Source organism: Anthonomus grandis, chromosome 14, assembly GCF_022605725.1.
Source record: "Anthonomus grandis grandis chromosome 14, icAntGran1.3, whole genome shotgun sequence".
Taxonomy (NCBI): Eukaryota; Metazoa; Arthropoda; class Insecta; order Coleoptera; family Curculionidae; genus Anthonomus; species Anthonomus grandis.
The window spans coordinates 5,987,052-6,006,675 of NC_065559.1; the positions used below are offsets into that span (position 1 = coordinate 5,987,052).

General features: G+C 35.9%; 2 protein-coding genes across 2 annotated transcripts in view; both read left to right on the forward strand.

Annotated features, from left to right (window-relative positions):
* The window catches only part of LOC126744793 (kynurenine/alpha-aminoadipate aminotransferase, mitochondrial-like), a 411,884-nt gene that overhangs the window by 260,565 nt on the left and 131,695 nt on the right, over positions 1 to 19,624 (forward strand). The window lies entirely within an intron of this gene.
* Positions 1,461 to 14,992, forward strand: LOC126744789 (nose resistant to fluoxetine protein 6-like). The gene is made up of 13 exons (XM_050452346.1): positions 1,461 to 1,617; positions 2,280 to 2,376; positions 2,438 to 2,574; positions 5,911 to 6,119; positions 10,934 to 11,022; positions 11,078 to 11,265; positions 11,443 to 11,615; positions 12,176 to 12,344; positions 12,401 to 12,594; positions 13,994 to 14,138; positions 14,194 to 14,368; positions 14,563 to 14,705; positions 14,760 to 14,992. The coding sequence occupies exons 2-13, from the start codon at positions 2,295 to 2,297 to the stop codon at positions 14,940 to 14,942; spliced, it is 1,887 nt and encodes a 628-aa protein (XP_050308303.1). The 5' UTR covers positions 1,461 to 1,617; positions 2,280 to 2,294; the 3' UTR covers positions 14,943 to 14,992.

Sequence of the window (19,624 nt, forward strand, 5' to 3'; positions counted from 1 at the left end):
GGGATATTTAAATGATAAAATTGGAGAAAAAGAGGCACTACAGACAGGATACAGATGGAAGTATCTAATGATAATAAGAGGTGTAACCAGGAACCAAATGGATCACGTTGTAATTGAAGCAAGGCACGGACGTAATGTACTACGTACGATTAAGATCATTTTCTGGTCAAAGCCAAAATCAGAGTCAGAATATCTAGAGCAGAGAACATGAGAACCAATCTAGCACCACATACAAGGCTGATATGGATGCGCGTTGGAGGTTTATATCTGCAACAATTATAGAGGCAGCTAGAAAGGTGGTAGAGGAGAAACGTAAGATGCAATACAAAACCCACTGATATGATAAAGGTCGTAAGGATGCTATAGAGAAAAGAAATCCTGCTAGACTCAAAATGCTACAGACAAGACCAGGTAAAGATTCAGGCGAATAAGAATCCTAGGAAAGAAACTGTTGGCAAGAAAATTTGTTTTGAAACAAGTGATGTGTCACAAAGATTAGTGAATGACTTGGCTTGCATTCTTTCTTGTTGCTTGGTGTATTCATTTCAAATTCTGCCAAAGCCGGTCATAACTTATTTGCAGCTATTCCATTGCTCCTACCCTGCAGTGGTTCAGTTTGCTGGCCTTGGAATCTAGAGTGTTTTGCACCTAGATAGAATCCAGGATTCCGGACTCTAATGACCTTTGTTATCTCGTTAGGCAGAGACGCCTTATTTGATAGAATTGGAGAACAACAGAGATCTAAGTTCCCCTCAAAAATTGCATTTGTTATTATGCTATTCGGTGTAAATAGGGTAGGGTTCAGAAAAAACCTTTTGGGTGTTCTTGCTTGCCAGAGGCCATAAATAAGTTGAAATGAGTGGAAAGTTTTTTATGGAAACAATAAGATTTTGTGTCTACCACTTGAGCTGACTCATGAAGAACCAGGATGTTGAAGGAAATAGCTGCTGCCATCCTTCTGAAGTTCAACCCAGGGCTGGGTGATGTAGTGTTTCGCATTCCATGGATCGCTTATTGGCGAGTACAGTTCCACCTCTCAATCCTTGCATAGTTGGCTGAAAACAACTCGTGGTGGGGCTTAAGAAAGGTTGGTTAGATCATATGAACCTTAATATGGAATTCTAGTAAAGGTTGGAATTCTTCTCTAGAACTACAATCGGCTGATACTTTTTGCAGGTGATACTAAGATTTAAGCAACCTGAGTCTGTATTAAGCCTTCGGAACAGATTGTAATCAACTTTTAGACGTAATATTTTTGGAGAAGAAACACCGTGAGTAAAAGAATTAAAAATTCAAACACCTTATCAATAAAAAGTTTCTGTTCCAAACACAAAAAGGTGTTGCACATGTCATCGAATTGCACTAATTTAAGGACAATGTAAATATGAAAAACAAGAATTTATGTTAATTAATGTTCACAAGTAAGATAATTCCGATCATCATCTACGTCACAATGTACCCATATTATTGGTAGATATATTACCATACCTAAAAGTGACATTTAATTCACTTTTTGTGTTTAGTTCGAAATTAACGTGTCTAATGAAGTAATGGTGGCGTTTCAGTAAGTGGAGAGACGACACAGTTATTAGTTTGGGTTTTTTCTTTAATTTACTGGTAAGTAATAATAGTCGTTTAATAACAATTAAGTGTTAAGGTAATTTATTAGAAATTTTTATTTATATTTGGGTCTTAGTTTTTATATTTAACTATTTTTATTTTTATATATACTATGAAAATTTTTTTATTAGTTTTCTGGTCAAAAATAATTGTTGGTTCAATTTTTGCAGAATAAACAGTAAAGGAACTCGTATTAAAAAAATACAGAATATTATATAGAATTTTTAAAGTCGAATATATTTAATATAAATTTTAAATACTTTTCATTTTGCCCTTGAACTTCTTGATAAGATTTTCGCTTAGATTTTTTTTTATAATAAAGTGATAGATTTTTCCAAAGAAATGAATAGAAAAAATCTAGAATCAGTTTCATCTTTTTTTAAATTAAAGGAACAAAACAGGACAGAAAATCGGTTCCAGTAGACAAACTTTTTTTAAAATTTTCATCCTACAAAAAATGCTCTTTTGCTCGTTGTTTTATTTATTTAGGTCTTTTATGGAACTTGCAATACAAATATTATATTGGATGAATAAGGAATATACGTTACTAATAAATTCATACACATCAAAGAAATAAGCCTCCATTTATTACTGAATATGTTCGAATTTAAAAATACTGGTTCTACTGTTTTTTATATTACACCCGTTTTTTTGTATAGATCCAATAAATTAAAATGATGATCTCACACGTGCCTTGGATCTTTATTGTGCTCACTGCTACAACCATTTCGATCATTCACTGCAAACATAACCAAAGTAAGTAGATAACAACTGTTTTATTTGTTATTTTCTCTATTAGCTTAGCTTACTGTTTTAGCTCAAAATGGAAAGATACTTCCGGGTTTGTACAAGATGGATGACTTTTACAACTGTTCAAAGCCAGAGAACTTTTGTTGGGCTTCACTAAGGCTATCACCAATATTACCTTACGATGACTACTATAAATTTCTCGAGGTACTTTTTTGCCAATTTTTAATGTATTCAAACAATTAATATTTTATCTATAATTATATTATATTTATCAAAGTTCTACCCATGATTCAATGGAGTGTTTGGCCAAAATTTACAGAATAAAATATTATAAGTATTTTATTCTGTAAGTTTTGGTTTGGAACTAATATTTCTTAAAGACACCGGAAATTTTTATCTGAATAGAGCAATCAACTGTAAGGCTTTGAAATTTTTTTGTCAGAAAATTCGTATTTGTTTTCGGAGATTTTTGGGCATATTTAAAAAAAGTTAAATTTTTTATTCATTACTGCAGAAGGTTTTTTTATGCTTACAGGGCATTTTCGAAGCCATTTATTTTAACACATTTTAAAACTCGTTAAAAAAACTTAATATTTATACCAAAAATCACTTATACAAAAGTTGCATAATAAGAGAGTTACTCCACATTATTGAAAATTGATCAAAATTATCCCCATGCGCTCTTGAAGTTCTTCCCGAGTACTTACTGGTGCATCATGATACAGCAACTCTTTCAAATAGCCACAAAGAAAAAAATCGCAAGCCGTTAAATCTGGGGAGCGAGGAGGCCAATAAATGCGCCCTATCCATCTATTAGTCACTGTTTAAATGTTCATGAACTTCTCGTCTAAAATGTGGTGAAGCCCCATCATGTAGGAACCGTATATTCTCTGTCACATTTAGAGGAACATATTCTAATAATTGTGGCAGATTATGTCAAAGAAAAACTAAATAAATTTCACCGGTCTGTCAAGGTGGAAGAAAATAGGATCTAATAAGGGTGCCATTTTCCAAGTCAGCCTTTGATTTGATTTTTTTACAGCATGCGGATTTTCTACTGCCCAAACGTTGATGGTTTTTGAAATTTTACACTCCATCTCGTGTTGATAATGATAAGGATAATACTATTCTTGTCGTATTGCCTTCCATACTTCACTATGAGAAACTTCAACTTGAGCTGCTATGGTTCTAGTAATCATTGTTGGTATGGTTCTAGTAACCAATGATATTTCTTTTTTTTTAGTTGGCGATCTTAATATTTAAAAAGAAGGTGTAAAAATGCTGTCAATCAAAAGTTTAGACTCTTCTTTGAAAAGGACAGTGATAAAATAGATCTAAGGTGAACTGTTTTTGTAAAAAAAAATTAAAAAAAAAGAGAAAATCATTCCACTTTGCCCCTTCGGTGGGGTAAAGTGGAACACTATACGGGGTAAAGTGAAATGGAAAATTTTATCAATAAAAGTCGCATATAAAAGCATTTTTAGGCGTTAAAAAAGTTAACAACATATTTTATTCACAAAAGTCGCATATAAAAGCATTTTTAGAGTGTATATCATAGGCGGTACATTGTTCATGAGCCCATCTTTCGCAGCGACTGCAGGATATCCAGCTTTCTCCAGAACTGGATTTAAGGAATTCACCATCGCAAAAAATACATCTTGTATCATCGTCATTTTGAACACCTTGTGCAGAAACGTGTTCTACCCTTTTGCATTTACTTTGACGATGTTTCGGGTCTTTCTTTTTGCTTTCAAAAACTTTTTTTTTACAGTAACTAACTTCATGGGAGTTGGACTGTTTTTTTCTAGCAGTTCATGATAATACGGACTTGCGGTTAACACTGCAGTTTTTCCTGTTATGTGTTGTTGGTTTCTGTTTAGTAGTCTGCTGCACCTGGGGTACCTGTATAATGTCACAGGGACTGCAAATTTGGTTTTCAGTCAAAAGACCTGTCTCCTCTAGAACTTCTGGAGAACAGGAAGGAGAGACATTTGAAGAACAAGAATGAATTGATAACAAAGGGACAGGTTCCACTACTACTTTTGGGAGACATGGGGGCATTATTTTGCGTACACGCAAGAAGGAAGAGCTTTTTTATCTTTTTCAGTTATTTTTAACGCAAAATCTTTATTACGCTTTTTTATCACCTTGCTTAGCAGTTCCTTTTAACAATATGAGAGGAATATTATCATCGGATGACGAGTCTTCGTTTTCCGGAGCAGGTCTGTAAAATAACAAATTTATGTTAGGTATAAAATACACTGTCAAAATTGATACCTACCTATTAGTTGTTTTACTTGCTGCAAAGGCTTCGTCAGGGAAAATATGTGGATTAACAGGCCAAATGCCTATTCCTGCAAACCCGCTAATGGCATTGTGCGCAGTTGAGGCTCTTAGGAACGCTTTCCCAAACAATTATCCAACTTGTCGTATTGTTATTGGTCTTCCAGGATGATTTCGTAACCAAAGTTCACATTCCTGCGTGTAAAAGGTGCTGAGAGGAAACATGAACGAAACGTCAAGTGGCTGAATGCGATGGCTGGTATGTGGAGGTAGGCAAATAATATGAACATGATTTTTTCTAGCTGTTTCAAGTAAAGCAATATTTTTTGTATGGCTTGCGTGACCATCAAGAATTAATAAGATTGGTTGATCAGCAGTTAGTTTGACATGTCGTAAAAAGTGATCGAACCATGTTGGGCAAAATATATCTGTGTTCATCCATCCTGAAGGATGGCATACAAGTTTTGTATCAGGCGGTGTCCCCTCTAACAATTCAAAATTTTCTTTTACTCTTGGAAATCTATTTATTTATTAGTTAATAATCAGAAAACATATAAAATAATAATATAAGAACACAATTACCAAGCCAACAACTTATCTCATAGCAAGAGATTTTTACGTGATTGATAAATGTCAACTGAGGATGCTTATTTAGAAAACTCATATAACGTTAGATAGGAATGAATTCCATACATGTTCTATGAAATGAATGCAATGTTCTATAAAAGTGGCATGATGCCATTATCATTATTATCACTAAGAACATAAAGAGTTAACAGAAGTCTTAGCATAATCAGTTAATAGCCGAAAATACTGCTTAAGCAAGTTTACTATGTCTTGAGCACAGAAAGCAGATTGGCCTTCATAATGAAAAGAGTTGGGCAATCTATGGCTGACATATGTGTCATTCATAAACTTCTTAAAGGACGATATTCTATCACAAATTCCTTAAGCGTTAACCAGAAGGCGAAAGTATTATTATTATATAGATTCCCTCTAATTTAATTCTCATTTTTCAACTTTCAATTTTATCATAAGTTTAAAGAAAAAGAGCATGGACTTGTATGACATTAATATTTATTAAAATGGTTCAGGCATACTCAAATTGCCACAGATCATTATTTGTAAGTAACGTGAAATTTGCAGTTCTATATGAACACTTTTTAAATTTAATTAGTAGGTATACAGGCCGAACTCTATCACCAAGTTGCAATAATTACCACCAAAAATTGGTGAATTTATTCAAAATATTTTTAGGAATCAAGTCAAACCAATTTTAAGTTAAACCACACCATAATGATCAGAATAGTATGTATACCACCGCAGTACAACACCTACGACGAAAAGAAAAGGTACATTGAAAACCGGGGAAACGAAGAAGTGAAACCGTACAATCTTACAACTGCAATGTACAGGATTAGATGTTATAGGGCTAAACCGCCGGATAGCAACATATTTTGGCAGGTGTAAGTATATACAAGTATATTTATAATATTAGCTAGATAAATCATTTTCAACCCTTTAAGCAAGGGTGACAGCAGTAGGTACCTCAGCATACCATATTAGCATGCGATCGCATGTTATCAGAAACCATGTAATTCATTATTATCGCATTTAAGGAGAATGAATAGCTTTATTATATGTTATTTTATATGTTGTGCGATCACGCGAATTACATTAATGTAGGTTATGCTAAGCAAATATTAATTGCATCCAAAATAAGACCAAACGATCGAATCGAACGAACGTGCATATTTAAAGATGCACTTGGAATGTTAAAACCATGGCAAAAGCAGGAAAAATAGGTTACTCCATCCAAGAAATGAAGAGAATGAATATCGACATAATGGGAATAAGCGAGATGGCCAGTAGTAGGAGGTATAGACAAAGAAGTTACAGTATTTCATTGGGGAACATCAAATGGAAAGCTGGAACATGAAGTTGGAATAGTAGTTGCAAGACATATTGGCTGATATGCGACAGAGCAATGCTACTTCGATCCAAATATATGCTCCCACTGCAGACAAAGAAGAAAGAAAGTCTAACAAAACATAAAAGACGTAAAAGAACGACACAAATAATTTTGTAATTCTTTTTTATTTTCAAGTATAAAATATTTAATTATATAAAATACATTAAACAATAAATACATGTTATAAATCAAAGCACACATTTAAATGAGTTAATACCAAGAAAAATCTGATGATTTTGAAAAAGATGATGATTTTCCAAGAACTTATACACGCTATAATATGCTTCATTTATTAACATGTTATTTGCATGTACACCGCAAGATGTCTCGAAGGTTAGTGGGAATCTTCCGGAACAGCGGTCTGCCGAGTATATAAACAACCGCATCGCCGATAATTATCAGTTGTCACTTCAGTGAAGTAAACTTCGCAATATTTGGCGCGAGATTTAAATAGTTGTAAATAAATACAGTAAAAATAAATATCTCTAGTCGTCGCGAGTGATCGTGTTTTCGTAGTGAAGTGTGTAAAATTAGTCGATTGTTTTAATTCATACCTAACAAACTGGAAAAACGCTACATTGGTGTCAGGTGTGGGGCGTAAATTGGACGTACGTTAGTTGACTGGACGTTGGCTAAAAATAAATAATAATGTGACTAAAGTGTGTGAAAAAGCCAAAGCTGTTAAGTTACTAGAAAAGTCTGCCAATAGGAAGTAAAGTTGCAAGAAAATTCTGTCACAGTCACCAATTTGAAAAATGAACTTGGAGAAAAGCTAAAAGGGAATTATGCCAGGCTAGAAGAAAAACTTTTGGGGAACAAGAAAAAATTAAAAGAAGAAATTCTAGAAAAAATCTTCTTTAATGAAAAAGCGGACATGTGTGGTTCAAAGTTATCTGCTGGCAATTCCTATATAGCATTATGTTATTAGCTAGACCAACTGCAAAGAGATGTAATTGTTGAGCTTATACTATATTAGAGCTTATATTATATTTGTGTTTACAAATCATGTAGCTGAAAAAATACACTGTTATGAAAAACTTAATTTTCTTTGATGTTACGCTTTAAGATGTGAAAAAGAGAGAAAACTGCGGCACCTTAGAGAAGATCTTCAATCACTCATTGATTCAATCATTGATGGAACAATTAAATTTCCATCAATTTTCTTTAGAACCTCATTTTTTGAGTACCATAGACCGTCATTGTAATCAGGCCATTTCCAAAGCTTAACTGATCGTTCCATATATCTTATAAAAAATGTTTCGCCTTTCACTTCTAGTATTTGTCCTTTAATAATCACCACAATATGGAATAATGATATAATCTTCAACTTGGAACTCCTGAGAACTCAAATCTATAATTTCAATTTGTTCCAGAGTTTCCTGCTGATTGCAGTCTGTACATTAAATGTATGAACAGGAAGATCTGTACATGACAGCTCTGGAGAGAATTCTCTATCCTCACTTTCTGGATTTTCTTGCGCACTGAAGATGCCATTTAAATCTAATTCCTATGCAGATAGTTTTGTGGTACTTAAGCCATCTTTTTTTCTATTCCTTCTTCTAGTTGACCTTTAATTTCTTTACTTATTTCTTGTTTAACTTTTTCAGTGATCACTAGGTTTATTTAATTTTCTTTCCCTGAATCTTGCACCTCAAATAAATTTGGTTTATCACCTCTAGTTCTGGCTTTTCCCTTTCTACTTTTGGCCCCATCTCTTGCACCTTCTCTGTTTTCATAAAAACTTTCAACTTTTTCGAGGGAAATACTCTTGGTGTAATAGGCAGACAGAATTTCTTGGTTTTGTGAACTACATCAAAATCATTTTTCCGAATTTCATCAACATAAGTCTTAAACACCTCACCAATTCTATCTGGTTCTGAGTTAAGCTTGAATTGAATTGTCAAAACAGTGGGCTGCCAAGGCAGTTGTGCATATAGGTCTCCTGATGGACCCGTCAGGCCCCACCAAGGTTTACCAGAGCCCAACGGCCTTAGAGAAACCGATAAGGCTCTCTGGTCTTAAGGACTTAAAGTCACTCGGTACACTGAAAGTGTTACCCAAGTATTTGAACCTGGCGCGCGTAAGTGCTGGGCACTCCCTGGTCCCCGGCTACATGGTCAACGGTTTCATCCTCCTCACAGCACCATCGGCATTCCGGGTTGTCCGCAATATCGATAGTATGGAGATGGCTTCTTAAGTGCCAGTGACCGGTTAAAAGACCTGTCATTAGCCGAATTTCGCGTCTTTTTAGGCGTAGTAGATTTTTGGTAAGACAGGCAGAGGGCCCACCTATGTGCGCTTTGGCCTGTCTCATACCAGGGGACTCAGTTCATCTTTAATGGGTCCACTTGTCCGGCAGACCCTTCATTGACGTGACCGCAACGCATTCGGCGATACCAACTCAGTCTGGCAAGAGAGTCCGCTTCCTCATTACCTGCATGGCCTGCGTGGCCAGGTATCCAGACGAGCTGGACCCTGCAGCCAACCTGCACCAGTTTTTTCAGGACTTTTATGCACTCTATTACAAGCTTGGAGCTTACCTTTGTGGCCATGATAGCCTTAATGGTAGCTCTGCTGTCCGAGCATATTGATACGACTGTATTGCGGTGTCCGCAGCTTAGGATTTTCTGTCCGCATTTTAATACAGCGAATACTTCGGCCTGGAAGACAGTGGTATGCTCTCCCAGGAAGTATGCCCTACTGGTATGTGGGATCCCACCACAAAGCCCTGATCCAGCTCTGTTGTTTATTCTGGAGCCATCTGTGTAGCAGATGGTTCCCCTATTTAGCAATGCAGGTCTGTTGGAATGCTGCCACTCCTCTCTGCCTGCAATGTGCGTCACGAATCCCTCGCAGTCCACAGTCACTGGAGCCATGCAGTCACTGCCCATCAGAAGGAGAGGACATTCCTGTATGGCTCGTGACCAAATTTTTACGTGACCGGTCTCGCCAGCACGTAGTTCGCCGAGGACGTAGAGCCTGTACGCAGTCTCATTGCCTCGAATTGCACAACGAGGTCCAGAGGCGAAAGGCTCAGCAGAGTCTCAAGCGCTCTCGTTGGCGCCGTCCGCATGGAACCCGTTATGCTGAGACATGCAAGACGTTGGACTCTGTCCAGTTGAGCACTGAGTTAAGCTTATAATGGTAATTTCGAAAGGACTTTGCGTCTATTTATTGGGCATATTCCGGTTGTTTCAAATACCTTTAGTAGATTATTTGATGCAGGTTCAGAGCCCACTTCCAGAATGGATTTTTAGTTAATTATACATAAAATATAACAAAAACTCTAAGAGAGAAAGCCTACAGAGACTAAACTAGTAACTCGGCAAACACGTCTCCACCTTTTTTGGGGATTCACCACTTATACGTCATTTACGTCAAACTGACGCTGTGCTTTTCACATCCACGCGATTAAAAGTCAACAATCCATCAAAGTCCTTTAAGGTATATATTCACTAGTTGTGCTGAGTAGCAACACGTTTTAAGGTACATATTTACTGGTTGTGCTGAGTCGCAATAAAAGTTCTGCTGAGTATATAAAGAACCTCAACGCCAATAGTAGTCAGTTCGGTGAAATAAAGTTCGGGATATTAGCGCGAAATTTAAATAGTTGTAAGTAAATACAGTAAAAATAAATCTCTCTAGTCGTCGTGAGTGATCGTAATAAAGTATGTAAATAAATTAGTTGACTATTTTCGAATACAGTACAGTAAAAAACAGCCTGGGACATGAGGAGCTTTAGAAAAAATGGCAAAGCTAATAAGGAGAAAAAGAGGGAGGCGATGTGTCTCAAGCAATATTTTTAAGCAAATTAGTCAACAACCACATAGATTGTTCACGATTAATCAGTCGGTTACCATTTAACGTCAAAAGCTTCAGAAGTCGCAACAATTTACTTTTCTGACACTTTTCTTTCCTTACACTGCTACAGCACTAATTATGGTTTAAATTCTCCAATTTCGCAAATGTTATCAGCATATAATGTACACTTTAAACCCTATCGATCTATTCGCTCTATTTCGCAAAAAAGCTTAAAAACGCTAGCCTATAGCCTAATTTAGATATCAATTTTGTGGAGTCTATAAATGTAATCTGGCTATACTAGACCACTACTTTTTTACATTTACCATAAATAAAAAAGGAGAAGAAGAAAAGAAAGAGCAGAAGATGAACAAGGAAAAGGAGTGATTCTGGAAGTTCTTGCCATTCTGACTTAGGGCTTCAAATAATCAATAGTTTTTATTGGCACTTTTATTTGATTGTTGTTTGGTTATTAAATTTTTGAATTAATACGATCAATTTTTATAGGGTTTTCATGGTATCGTACGTCAGCCTAATAGCGTTCGCAACTATATACGATCGAACCGTCTTGCATAAGCGAAAAAATTATACGAAATGTAAGTATAACAAAATTGTGGTTTGCATTAATAAGTTCATTTGTCAATATTTTAGTGCAACAATTTTTAAAATGTTTTTCATTAACGAATTACGAGGAAACGTCAGTAAAAAACAAGCCGGATTTTCAGAGGTTAAAAAGTATGCATGGGTTACGAAGTATTCAGGCAGTTTTCGTAATATCTGGACACGTGCTGCTTAATCAGGCCATGAAACCGTTTTCGAATCCAGAATTCCTGGAACACGTAAGTTTCAATTATACCGACTAGGGATTTACAAATCATGGGCTCTTCAGATCAAGTCCATTTTGATGTAAAGTTGACAGTTTACCTATAAAATACGCCCAAATATTTAAAACAATAATTTTGACCCGCGCACTATATATATATGATAAGTCTTTAACCAGACGGAATATATTGTAGGTTTTCACGTATAATATTCTCGAGTACCTAGTGTTTCTCTTGCTCGTCGTTCTATCAACGTTTTTTATGTACTCCAATTGGCTCTTGACTAACTTTATTTTACAAATGCACAAGCGCAATGGTGAGTTTTCATTTCGGGATGCAGCCACTCTATTTTTCACTCGAATACTTAGGTAAGCTTTCCCTATAACAATTATGTCGTAGATAAGATGTTTCTGGATGGCTCTTACAAGCTAGACGAAGCTTTTTAACCAGGGATTTAAGATATTAGATTTTTTTTTTAATTTTAATTCCTGAGAAGTAGAGGATAATTGATTCCACCCCTTGGGAGTACTCGTTGGACCATTAGTTTTTTTGCAACAACCCACCAAGGATATCTCAAGCAAGAAAAGAACATCTGGAATCCAACTTCCATGCCTGAACTCTCGAATCATTTGTATCATTATTCACCCAACTTACACTCTATATTAACACGGTTTTTGGGTGAGAGATGCCTATTTGACCTGGAAGAGTGAGGGCTAGGATTGCCACCCAAAGAACGGGCGACCAAAACCAGATTTTCATCGCGCATCACCTAACAATCTACCAAGGATAACTGAAGCAAGAAAAGAACATCTAGAAGTCGGCGTAATCCAACTCCCCTGACGGGAATCTATCTAAACGTCCAGAAACATCTTGATCCTCACTAGTACGGCGAATTATTACATCAACTAAATAATTTCCTATTTTGCAGAACTTGGCCATTTTTGTATATAATGATATTCATAATAACGCCAATATTTTTCCATATTGGATATGGCCCAGGCTCTTTTCCCGTGGCCAATATAGTTAAAGACGGTTGTGATAAGAATTGGTGGGTAACCTTTTTGCTCGCCACGAATTTTGTGAAAAACGACGAAAGTGTAAGTTAACTTATAATGTTATATATTTTATAACGAATAATTTATACGTATTTTAGTGTCATATAGGCATGTGGTCTCTTTCTCTAGATACCCAATTCTTCCTCGCCACTATTATTTTCTGGTACATTGTTTTAAAATATAAATTGAACATCAAAAAATCGATTTTTGGACTGTTTGCTTTTTCTGTTGGAGTAAGCGCTTTTATCGCTTACCATTTCGACACACGATTAGAGCACTGGATAAGTTTAAAGTAAGTATTCTTTTTTTTCAGTTTTAACTGAAAAGCCAAAAAGTATAGAGAGGTAGTGTGGGTAAGTGAGGTAGTGATTTTGAGAACCTAGCAAACCTTGAGCTTCAGAATTTATTTATCTGGAAGCACCCAAATTATGTTGTTTCCTCTTGTTTTGGAATTGGGTAAGCCTTCTGGGCTTGGAAGCTATTGGGTGTGATTTAAATGCTCAGTTACATCAAAATAGTTAACTTATTTATTTACATTTGCACTACTAAGCTCGATCACTTACGACTATTAAAAATATTTATTTTCACCGGACGCCCTATTTATGTCTCCCAGCGACGATGCGGCTCTTTATATACTCGGCTGCTAATTCCGGCTGCTCGGCTGACCATGATTCCGGAAGATTCGCTGACTTTCCACGCGTCTCCAGAAACGTCGTGCGGTGTGTCAGCTGGTATTCTTGATGTTTTCAATGTCGTTACAACTGTCACACGTCTTTTCAAGGATGAACCGTCAAGTTGGGACTTTTTGACATTGAGACTTTCTCGAAGGCTTTCAGAGGTTTCGTTAGTATCAGACTTTTGACATTTAAATAAATTAGATCTGTATATCTGACCAACTGAAATCTTGAGTGCCCAAATTAGTGTCTTGAAATATTAACTCTAAGTTAAAATGAAAAGGAGCGTTTCTCCTGTTCCCCATCTACTACTTGGTGCTTGACCCGAATGAAGCGTAAGCCAATAAGCAAAAGAAGACAAGACTTGTGTTCAGTGAGATTTCTTGTTTTAGCACTCAGCGCAAGTCTAATTTAAGGCTTTGCCTATGGGTTTCTATTGTATCTTAACACAGAAGTACTCTGCATGCAAGAAAAAAATTGACCAGTGGTGTATATACGCTCTAAAGGTCATGATTGTAAACTGCCGTCGGATATTCGGTGTCACCAATATCTATCCTTTGGAACCATTAGTAGAACCATTTTGAGTATCGTGTTGTCCCATGACAAAAATCCAAGACTTCTTGAAAAATTATGAAGCAATTCAAGTAGTATGTTTAAATCCTACGTTCAAACCATCACATTCAAAATTGTCCATATTATTGCAGACTCTCTCCAGAACAAAGAGAGTTTGATAGCTCCGAACGGTTTCATCTAATCATATTTTCAAAAGAGGAAAATCATTTAGGATTCGTCGTAAGCTTTTTATCACTTCTCAAGCCAAAGCTTTCCTGGCCACGTTGATGTCAATCTCAGGAAAGATATTTCAGAAAGGTATTTACTAGCTTGGACTTCTTTGCTTCTGGCCAACTTCACTGCTGTGAGAAACACACTTTACTCATCACTTTCAAACTGAACTGACTAAAACTATCGAAAACTGTATTAACATTGTCATTGTTAAAACATAAATCTAATTTTTAGGCAAGTAGTAGACCTGAACTTCTTCGAAGATCCAAGACTGCATTACATCTATTTTAGTTTTTGGGTTAATTTACCCTCAAACTTGATTGGCATGATTTTCGGTTATTTCTACTTTAAATCGAACGACGAAGCCGTGAAGCAAGAAGCAAGTATATTTATTGCATTTTTCTTTAATAATTACCACATTTTTTAATTTCTAGCCTTACGAAAAATATTACAAGATCATGTTCTACTCGATTCCCCCAATAGTAATTTACTCTGCGCTTGGGACCTACTCTCGTATCCAATCGGCATTTGTAGTTCCTCTATTAAGAATTGCATTTAATACAGCCATTGCTGTGGGAATATATGGACTATCCAGGGGAGTTATCCAAGGTATAGACATTGAAATATCTCTGACGCTGCTTTGCATATTTTGCATACTGAATTCTACCAACGCAACGGTTATAAAGTTTTTTACATATGGGAAAACATTCATACACTAGAGGGTAGCCATGTTTACTCAACATATCAGTTTGAGTACTTATTATGTAATCTAATACCACATAATTAACACTTCTTGCCTTTAGGGTGGCCGCAGAAGATCCTTGAGAATAAGTATCTCATAAAGCTAGGAGACTACACTTTTTGTACTTACATTTTCCATTTCTATTTCGTGTTCGTTAAAGGTTACACGTCGACTGTGTTAAACGAGATCAGTGTAGTGAGAACTGTAAGTCTACAGCCGAAAATCACTTGATAACGTCTAAAAGTAATTTTATTTCAGGCCTTTATTTCTCTCCAAGATGTTATATTGTGTTTCATCGTTGGACTAGTGACAACGATATTGTTCGTAGTGCCTATGAACTACCTGAAGAAATTCATGTTACCTTCCCCAATGAGAGGGAAGCATGCCAAATCTGAAAAACAGGATAAATTAAACGGTCGGGATAATACAAAAGTGCAATAATAAATCAGAGATGTTAATGAAAGAAAAAATATAACATGGTGTTAAATGACTCAACAGGTTTTTAATTTAGTCTTAAGTATAAATGGCCAATCAACGATAAGAAGTTTTTGAAGATGCGCACTTCAACCATGGGCGGTGCCTGTGTGACGACCAATGAAAGCTGGTAATATAGTATTCTCTTCTCTTCGTCATGAAATCCAGAATTTCTTCAGTTATCCATATCGTTCTCTTTTTGTTTTCCTTAAATCTAATGTCTTGTTCCTGAACCTTCACTGTGATATTCTTTATTTCATCCTACGTATCCTCTGTGTCTAGCTGTTCTGGTGCGGCAATGTACGGCAATCCAGTTTTAGATCTACTTTTGTTTGGAATTCTGTGTTGTCAAATATTTAAATAAATTTTGCGATGATAAATAGTTATCGACGAATAATTGTATCCCGTACTATTGCATAAGGCCCAATGTTTGAAACTGAACCATCCCTTTTAGAAATTGAGTGGCATAGTGTTTCCCATAATATGGGATCATGCTCTCATCTATGGACAAATTTTCCTCCAGAACACCACTCATTTGAAATATTCTATTCAGTTTTGTAATAATGGGAGACAGTTTATATAAACGATATTTTTTATCGTTTATATAAACTGCTCAAATCTATTTAAGCATTTGCTTTCAGATGAAACAGTGAGCAGACCATTTTCTCTGGACCAATACAAATGCTTCTTCGGATATTTTCTGTATCTGGATAGCAAAAATGCCCCCAGTACTATATACAATTCATCAAGAGTTAAATTTAGAGTTTTGTTTTTTTGCAATGTATATTCATTTTATTGCTGAACAATTTCATACAATAAATCTTTAGTGAAAAATAAATGAAGGAAATCAACTGGTGTTTTAAGCCGAATTTACACGTGTCAAGTAGCTAAAGCAAGTTACTAAATCAAGTAGCTAAAATTTAGTCCTTTTGTTTTTGTGAGCGTTTACATGATTTGTTGTTTAGTGTTGATAAAACATGGCCGGAAAAGATAAGCGTGCAACAGTGCGGAATTGTATTATAAAAGTATGTGGCGAGTTATTCGAAATACTTGCAGAAGAAATGAACAAAACCAAAAAGAAACGTTGCTGGGTGAGAAAATGGCCGAGTCGAAGAGGAATCTATGGTGCATCATCTACTTTATTAAGAGAAATAGCAGCTGAAGACGTACCAGAATATACAAATTGGCTGAGGATGTCTAAAGAATATTTTGATATATTGTTGGCTCAAATTGCTCCTCAAATTGTCCACTGTTATGAGATCAGCTATTCCAACTAGAATAAAATTGGAAATCATATTGTCTTATTTAGCCACAGGAAATAGTTAGAGAACTTTGCAGAGGTTATTTCGTGTGTCAACACCTGCAATGTCCAAATTTATACCCGAGGTGTGTGATGCTATTTATGAAAGTCTGAAAGAATATATAAAGGTATTATTTTTAAATATTTTTATTACGAAAAAATTGTTGATTAATAAAACACAATATCACCGGCAACTGATTCTGCACGAGTTATATTTGTAGATCCATCGTTATGTGAAGAATGCATGTCGGAATATGTAGGGGACTGCAGTGGTGTATAGATGGAAGATGAGGCGTGAGCACTACTGGTATCTGCATATGTGTCGTACTAGTTACTCTGGGCCTGGAGGTCTTGTAGTTTAAAACTTGTCAGAACAGACTGAATGCGTTCCTGTGCTTGTATGGCGGAAAGAGGAGTTAACGTCATTAATTGTGCAGCAACACTGCGACCAAAAGCTATGTATTCATGCTCATTGGCAGGTTCATGTGTCATAGTTTCGCTTATTTTTTTAGGTTAATTTTGACGTAGTTCTACTTATTTTCTGCGGTACTTCCTGAGACGTTTCGTTTCTTGCAGCTATTATTTCTTCTTCATTTTCTCGTTTTTGTTCATTAACTTCTTCTTCGCGTTGTATCTGAAATAAAAAAAATATTTGTACTGTATTAGCCAAACTCAAATACTTATTTTTCATCGTAAATTTCATATTATTTTAGGTGCCGGAGTCCCAAGAAGAATGGAACGTTATTAAGAAGGGATTTCGTTTGAAGTGGAATTCATGCACCGGCAAATTGTGGCAGTGAATTATTTAATTATAAGGGTACTAACAGCATTATTTTGTTAGCTCTGGTAAATGACAACTATTGTTTTTCCTATATAAATGTTGGAGGTCCTGGAAGACAATCCGATGGTGGTTCCGAAGTTCTTGACTAAACATCTTACTAAATTAGGTACTTGCGCAAGTACTAAATCAAGTTGTTTACACCATACAAGTAACTTGCTTTAGCTACTAGTTGTAACTTGCTTTATTTCATGTTGTATCTATGTGCAGTTTTCGCTTTACAAAATTTGATATTAGGAATATTCATCTCCGGATCACTGCATTCGATTTTTGATTACTTATTTGAACTATCACGCTTCCGATAGGTGTCTTTGATTTTGGCAAGTTGAAAAAGGGACATTCATTTCTGATTCGCTATCGTCAGTTATTGAAAAAATTCCAACTATTTCAGATGTTCTTCCAAGTATATTACGACCAAGATGGTCTAAGATTCCTTCATGTTCATCATGTCTTCTTCGGTCTCGGCACCATCAACGAGGGGGATTAGATATATGTATACTAATATTGGGACTATTATCCTCTACTCCATAATCTTCATTTAGGAATTCAAGAAGTTCGTTCAAGGCCAAACTGAAAATAAGAAAAAAACATAAGTAGTGTCATATTGCATAGCATCCGGTATAATGGATGTTCACAAAACTAATCAATATTTTGAAAGCCGATCATTATAAAAATAGGTCAGAATTAGGTCAGAATATAGTCTATATATAGGGTATATTTTACTAATCGTAATAGTTTTCACACTCACAGTTGGAATACATTTAAAATTAATTAGTTATACTTACCCTCCTCGTTTGAAATTAAAGATCGACGGATTCATAGTATCCTAGTAAAAGCAAATGCTCACAAATACCACTTAAATATGTTTATACCGGCACTCCTCGGACTGAACAAAACGGTTTAATATGTGAAATATAACCTTAAACGTCAAACAACGTGATGTATTGCATCATCCGATATTATGAACTAATGGGTTAATGCACCTTTTTCTTAAGCTAGCTAGACACAGATATTCTGGAACAAGCTGGGTTAAAAATTTTGTCCTTGGTCTGAATGTAGTTCCAAAGGTACACCAAATCGGCAGATCCATTTTTTTATTAAAGCGTCGGCGAAAGTAAAGGCTTCCTGGTTTGGTGGAGGGTATGCCTCAACTCATTTGGTAAGGTAGTCCATCACGACCACGACGTACTTATAACCTAACGGGCCGGTAATATCAATAGCAAATTTTAAATGCATCAAAGCCTTCTGCTTTTTCTGCGACCCATTACTTGGCGCACATACGTCTATCTTGTTACTGACCCAGTAAAATATTTCCCGCACTTTTCCAGAGTCTTTGTTACTCCAAGATGCCCTCCTGACACACTGTCATGGATTTCCTCTAGCAATTCCTCCTTTTTTCCTTCCTTCCTTTATCCAGGTTATGACTATGTGGATGGAGATCTATCTCTTGCTCTCTTATAAGATCCCCATGTTGCCTTTTGAGTATGTTTTATTACCTAATTCTATAAATCTATTTCATTTAACAAAAGAAAACTCAAAATTTTAAAGTAAAAAAATATAAAGAAGTTGAGCCGAGAACTGAACCCGTGATAAAACGGCTTGGTTTATTAAAAACCAAAGCCAATTAACTTTAAGTAATCTATCACCTGAAAATGTCTAAAATAAGATATGCAATTAGTGATATAGGTGACGCTAGCAGCAGTATATCTTCATAAACTCCATTTGATAAAAGGAATCACAATTTTCATATTATGTTATTTAATTTAATTAGACTTTTGGCAATTTGCAACAATTGACTGCTATCGCTTGCAACAGCAAAAAATCCGGGTCATCGGCTTTCTCAAGTGATGCGTTACGAAGCCGCTCTTGCAAATCCGCTTTATTTCCTGTTGTATCGCTGTCCCTTTCCTTCAACTCCTTTTTCAGCTTAGCAACTTTTAAATCCACTTGATTTTTCACACACCTTTGTCCAATTTGTTTCAGTTCACTATTATTCATTTTTTATCAATGTCCACTTGACTGACCTCCAATTCACACCACACACCTGACTCAATGTAGTGTTTTTACCGTTAGACAAGTGTGAATTAAAACACTCCATGCACAAAAGTAGTCAACTAATTTATTTACACACTTACACTACTTAATACGATCACTTAAGGCTCCTCGAAATATTTATTGATTTAGACAGTATTTATTTCCTACTATCTATGTCGCGATTTAAATATTGCGCCAATATTCTGAACTAAACTTTAACTGGCCTCCCAACGGCGATGTGGCAACCTATATACTCGGTCACGGTTCCGGAGGAGGATTCGTTGATCTTCCATGCGTCTCCACAGATGTCGCACTGTGTGCCCACTTGCGTCACGCAAATGACAAAGAACAGCTGGTATTCGCGCGTTTTTTTTTTATTTTTTTTTTGGTAAGGTGAGAGAATGCTCTTTTACGCACACCCAGCTTGAGCTGGGTAGTGTGGGACTCTCCTAGATAGGAATACCCACTAAACCACTC